Source organism: Austrofundulus limnaeus, unplaced genomic scaffold, assembly GCF_001266775.1.
Source record: "Austrofundulus limnaeus strain Quisiro unplaced genomic scaffold, Austrofundulus_limnaeus-1.0 Scaffold995, whole genome shotgun sequence".
Taxonomy (NCBI): domain Eukaryota; kingdom Metazoa; phylum Chordata; class Actinopteri; order Cyprinodontiformes; family Rivulidae; genus Austrofundulus; species Austrofundulus limnaeus.
In genome coordinates, this window is record NW_013953397.1 from 70,406 (window position 1) to 76,041 (window position 5,636).

Here is a 5,636-nt window from a genome sequence, read left to right on the forward strand (position 1 = left end):
AGAGAGAGAGAGAGAGAGAGAGAGAGAGAGAGAGAGAGAGAGAGAGAGAGAGAGAGAGAGAGAGAAAAACTACTCCAAGTAGTTTTAAAATGATCAACTTTATCTCTTTATTTGGCACACCTGAATCATATCAGCAACCTGATCTAGCGTCAGGTCAGGTAAAAGGTCAGTTTTGTTCATAGATTGAAGAACAGAACTTTCACCTCTCTGCTTCACCCTGAACATCAGCTTCATGGTTTTAACAGTGGCACTTGTTAAGATTTCTCATATAGTTTCATTTATGATGGAATATGGAAGAGAATCACTTTTATCATGTTGTTTATCACTTGTTCAGCTTTCAACATTGATTACTTTGTTCATAGATATAAAGGTTTTGACTGTTAACTTTTTGAAAATCAACTTTTCAAAGACAAAATTAACCATTTTATGTCCTTTAAATGGTTTTGCTTGGCATTATTTATGGAACCCTACTAAAACTTACCCAAATGATAGAATTTTAATTTTAAAATTAAATTCAGAGATCAAACTGAAGATAATCAGTGGTGGGCAGCACTAATCTAAAAATTAGTTGCATTAACCCTAAAGCACTGACTATAATATTTAGGTCCCCTAATTCTAAAGAACAAACACACTGAAAAATTTAGCAAAAGCTAATTCTAAAGCACTAAAAACCCAGCTGACCCATGGAACATTCGTTGGAGTCAATATGAAACAATATTTTCTGTGTGCAGAATATTGTTAATATTTCATCTCGTGTAGTGGTTGCCAAATTTGGGGTTGAGACCTCTTTGTGGGCCACAAATTGTCAAGTGAGATTCCCCAGATGATTTCAGACATCAATTTAAATGCAAAAAAAATGCTAATGGAATATTTTTATCATGATTTTTGCTATTTTTTTAGTAATCATAAATGAATAAAAATTAGTATTGTAGTTACTAGGTTTGTTTATAGTTATTATTCCCATGTTTAACAGGGTTATTAGCAAAGTTTGCATAAGTAAACAAGTAATATATGGGGTCACGAGTGTCTGCAACTGTTATTTTGTGGGTCGAAAGCAAAAACTTTGAAAACCACTGATCTAGTGTATAAGTGACAACACGTCTGACAGCTTTCATGCTCAGCTGTTGACAATAATGCTGATCAATAACATTTAAAGAACTAAATTAGTGCTTATAAATCTAGCCCATAAATTTATCAAGTGCTAATCCACTAATTAATTAAGAAATTAGCAAAAGCCCTAAGGCACTAATCTTAAAATTAATTCCCCTATTAGTGCTTCAGTGCTTTAGGGGAACCATGCCCACCACTGAAGATAATAATAAAATTATTCAGCTGAAAAGTGTGGTGGAAAATTAGTATGTTAATATCACTATGTACAGTATATATAATGGTAAAAAAAAAAATTAGCTCTCTGCACGCAGTTCCTCTGTGCAAGTTGACACAGTCAAACATGACAGTCTGACTTTTTAAAACGTGAAAGATAACTTTGATTGAATTGTGATGTAATCAAGGGTGCAATGTTTGTTCAGACAATGCAAAGATGAAGTGTCAGTTTACCTTGTGTCACAAGACCAAATAGATTTGAATTTAAATCACAGAGACTGGTATTCTAGAGTAAAAGACCATGTGAACTGTTCAGAGCAATGCTTAGAATGCTTTGGGATTTGATGTATTGCTCCCCTTAGAGTAAATAATAAAGTTTCTGTGAAATAAGTTGAAACATTTTGTCACATAGTCATCTATTTGTGTTAACCTGTTACCTCAAAGGAAAATAAACATTTTAACCCAGCTAAACACTTATTCTTTGTTAAGTTCCCTGTCCTTTGTCAATCATAATACTGTAGAGTCTGGAAAATGTCAACCAAAGTACAAAATAGATTAATTTACCCCAAGAAAAATAAGGTCGATGTGACCGGAATGTTCAGCCAAATCTTAGTGAAAAACAAGATGTAATCTTGTCTTCACATTGAGTTCAGCAATTTAAACAATGGGCCTCATGCAAGAACCGTTCGTACGCACAGATTTGTTCTTAAGTTGTGCGTACGAGTGATTTAGGAGAATTTGTGGCATTCACCAATGTTTTTGTATTCTAAGAATTTTTTCAGATACGAACAAAATTCATGAGTGGTCCAGACCTGTCGTCTATTTTACGAGCAGTCAGTCTGCTGTTATCCAGACTGATTTTCCTCCCTAATAACTTCATATTTCGTTAGTTTGAAGATATTTTGAGTTGAAAATAAATCACACTCCATAATTATGTTGACAACAGGCTATTCTGCTTAAATTCGAGTTATAATTTCAAATGTAATAATTTAGACTAACAATATACTGTAAATTGTCCGTCCGACCAGCTTATCAGGGATCAGGTCGCGGGGGCAGCAGCAGAGAGACCCAGACTTCCCTCTCCCCAGTGACACCTTCCATTTCGTCCTGGGGAACTCCGAGACGTTCCCAGGCCAGAGGGGAGACATAATCCCTCCAGCGACTCCTGGATTTCTCCAAAGTGCCAGACATATTTTGAAAACATTTTAAAATGCTTATTTCAGAAACGCAACTGAGACCACTTGAGACCACGCACACGGTGTGGCTTCTGAATAAATGAAAATGATTTAACACAGTTGTTTATACTTTTAGCAGCTCTTTTTATTCCACAGCTGACCTGCTAAAAATGACAGATTTTCTTTTCTGGATCTCTGACAGACGGACTTCAATCTTTGAACTTGTAAAGTTCTTCTTTTTAGTTTTCACTGTCATTTTTCATGAATGTACACTTCCTGATATCTGAGGCAGGAAACACAGCCTTTTATGGTGTTTTTGGGGTGGTAATTATGCTAATCTCCTCTCGCGTGCACGAGCAGCTGCAAGAACAGGTGGAATTTACGCAGCTCGTTTACACACTTTTCCTGAAGATAGAAGAGTTTGTTGAATCTGACGTGGCATATTCGTACGAATCCTTTGTACGAACAAAAGTAAGAGAAATTTAGGATATGAATACAAACATGTTCTTGAATGAGGCCCATTGATTGTGTATGTAGAATTACTGTATATGACCATTTTCTCAATAACAGGAAATTCCTTTCCAAGCCAGTCCGGGAAAGGTGAGCATTTGAGCCAAAAAACATGAACCCATTGTATATGCAAAGTATCATCCAATAAGAAATTTGTGTGTGTGTTGGAGACACGAACATCTGGGTCTAAATTCTAAGGCCCGTCTATTTCTGGCTGTTCGGTTCTGCTTTTGTTCCTTGTATGCTGAAGGCTGACTGTCTTTGTGAACCGGACCAATAAAACTCTCCCTCTGCTGGCCTTAAGTTCTGACTCGATTATTGACTACAACTAATAGTAAATAATAACAGAAAAGAGCCTCAACAATACCAGGTCCATTACCTCAAAGTAGTTGTTACCCACACTTTTCCCAGTTTCCATGGTGAATTTACAGGTCAGGTAATCAAGGGCCATGGAGGCGATTCCATGAGAAGCCAACAGAGCTGCTCGGTACTCCACCAACTGTCCTCCTCCACCCCACAGGTCCAGGAGACCAGGAAAAGGTCCCGGGCCTTCAGGTGAGACAGTAACAAAAACAATCATTACTTTTAAAAAAGAACTGACTTTCCTCTGCTTTTTACTTAGTTTTTCCAACAATAACTGCTGTTTATTGCTTTGAACTGTTTTCACATACTTTTATTTTTTTAACCTGCTGTTTGATGAAGTGACAAAGCAATCTATTTAAAATAAATAACCAACTTTACATCACAAAAAACATGAGGTGCTGGTTGCCTCTTTTGTAAAAGTGGAAGTAGGAGAATATGTGAAGAAATTTCTGTACGACAAACATGACCAAATCTGTGACACTGAATGAATAATCCTAATCTGATTATGAAACAATTCATAAGAATCTCAGTTTATCTCCTCCTGTTTGGTCTTTATCCACTAAGTTTTATTCTCTGCAGTGTTTCAATCTTAAACAATTTACCAGATATGACTCAGGTTCAGTCACAGAAATTATGTCTAGTTGGCCACACTTACAGTAAACATGTTTAAAGTACAAATCATTGACAAGTTTGTTTATGTGTACCCTCTTGTTAAAGAAAGAAAACCCCACAAAGGTCACTGAAATAATTTCAAACTGTCAAATGTCATAATAAGAAAAACATGACATCCATTAGAATCACTGCTTTAGGTTAAACAGAATCCCATCTACTGTATTATCTTCTGTTTAATGGGGTTAGTTGGGTCAGCTTGAGCAGAGAGGCTCAGACCTCTCTTTCAGCAGCCACCTCTTCCAGGTCTTCTGGGAGGATTCCAAGGGGTTCCCAGCCCAGTTGGGAGATGTAGACTCTCCACCATGGCCTGGGTCTTCCCCAGTTGGACATGCCTGAAGCACCTCTCTAGGCAGGTGTCTAGGATACATCTTTACCAGATGAAGCACCTCAACTAGCTCCTCTGGATATGGAGGAGTGCAGCTGAGCTTCTCCCAGATAACTGAATGTGTCACCTTAATCTCTGAGGGACAGTTCAGCTACCCTGCAGAGAACATGAATTTTGACCGCCTGTATCCTGAACCTCGTTCTTACGAAACCTTACCCAAAAATTGTGACCATAGGTTCAAGTCAGAGAGGCCGTTCCTCCTAATAATGCCCCTCCATGTCACACTGTTGTTACCCATGAGAGCATTAAAGTCTCCCTACAGAATCTTCCAGTTCCCCACTAAGGATTGAAATAAGACTGGGTTCTTTGAACAGCTCATCCGTGCATAGACACATAAGACCGTCAGAGTCATGGTTTTGTGTGTGGGGCATCAACTGTAAAATGAAATGTTTAAAAAATTCACTAACATATTTTTTATTATTTAGCTCACTTTTTTAGAGTTTAAAAATTTCCACTAAATTTATTTGTTATTTAACTCACTGTTCTTACAATAAGCAAATTTTCACTAAATGTTAAAAAAATATTTAAATATTCAATTCTAAATCTAAATGTCAAAGTTAAACCTTAAATTTTGAAGTTCACATGCTCGGCTCATGTTATGTTGACAGTGTTGTATAAAGTAGCACAAAGTGTTATGATTGAGCTTGGTTGATTAGAACCCCAAGAAGCAGAACTGAGTGAGGTGGCAAAAAGTGATTTATTAAAACAAAAACAAAGGTGCTGACGTGGCAGCAAACAAGAACAAGGGCTTTGGACAGGAATATGAACATCAAACTGTAAACAAGGATCTGACAAACACTGAAGACACTGAACAGAATATAAAGGGAAAACTAATGAGCTAAAACCAGAAACATCTGGGGAAGATACATGAGGATCATGTGTGAGTGGGTGGGGCTGGAGCATAGGCAGACAGGAGGAAGAAAACAGGTGACAAGACAGAAAACTAGAAAAAAGCATTAACAAAGACACCAATCATAACATACCCCCCCCTCCCCCCCAATAAGGGACGGCTCCTGACGTCCCAAATCAAAAGTTCAGGAGGCCAGCCATGAACCTCCCTGCTGCAGAGGCCAAAGTTAGGAGGATGACCTGGAGATCCCCACTCCACGTCCGACAAGGCCACAGGAGCTGAGCAGAGCCAGAGGGAGGAGACGGGAGCAGACGTGGAGCCAAGGGAGGAGGCGGGAGCAGACGTGGAGCCAAGGGAG

General features: G+C 38.2%; 1 protein-coding gene across 1 annotated transcript in view; it reads right to left on the reverse strand.

Moving 5' to 3' along the window:
- Nucleotides 1–5,636, reverse strand: part of LOC106533662 (acyl-coenzyme A thioesterase 4) — a gene marked incomplete in the record, with an annotated part of 35,781 nt that overhangs the window by 18,115 nt on the left and 12,030 nt on the right. The window contains 1 exon segment of the mRNA XM_014030068.1: nt 3,388–3,557. Within this exon segment, the coding sequence (XP_013885522.1) occupies nt 3,388–3,557 (170 nt within the window).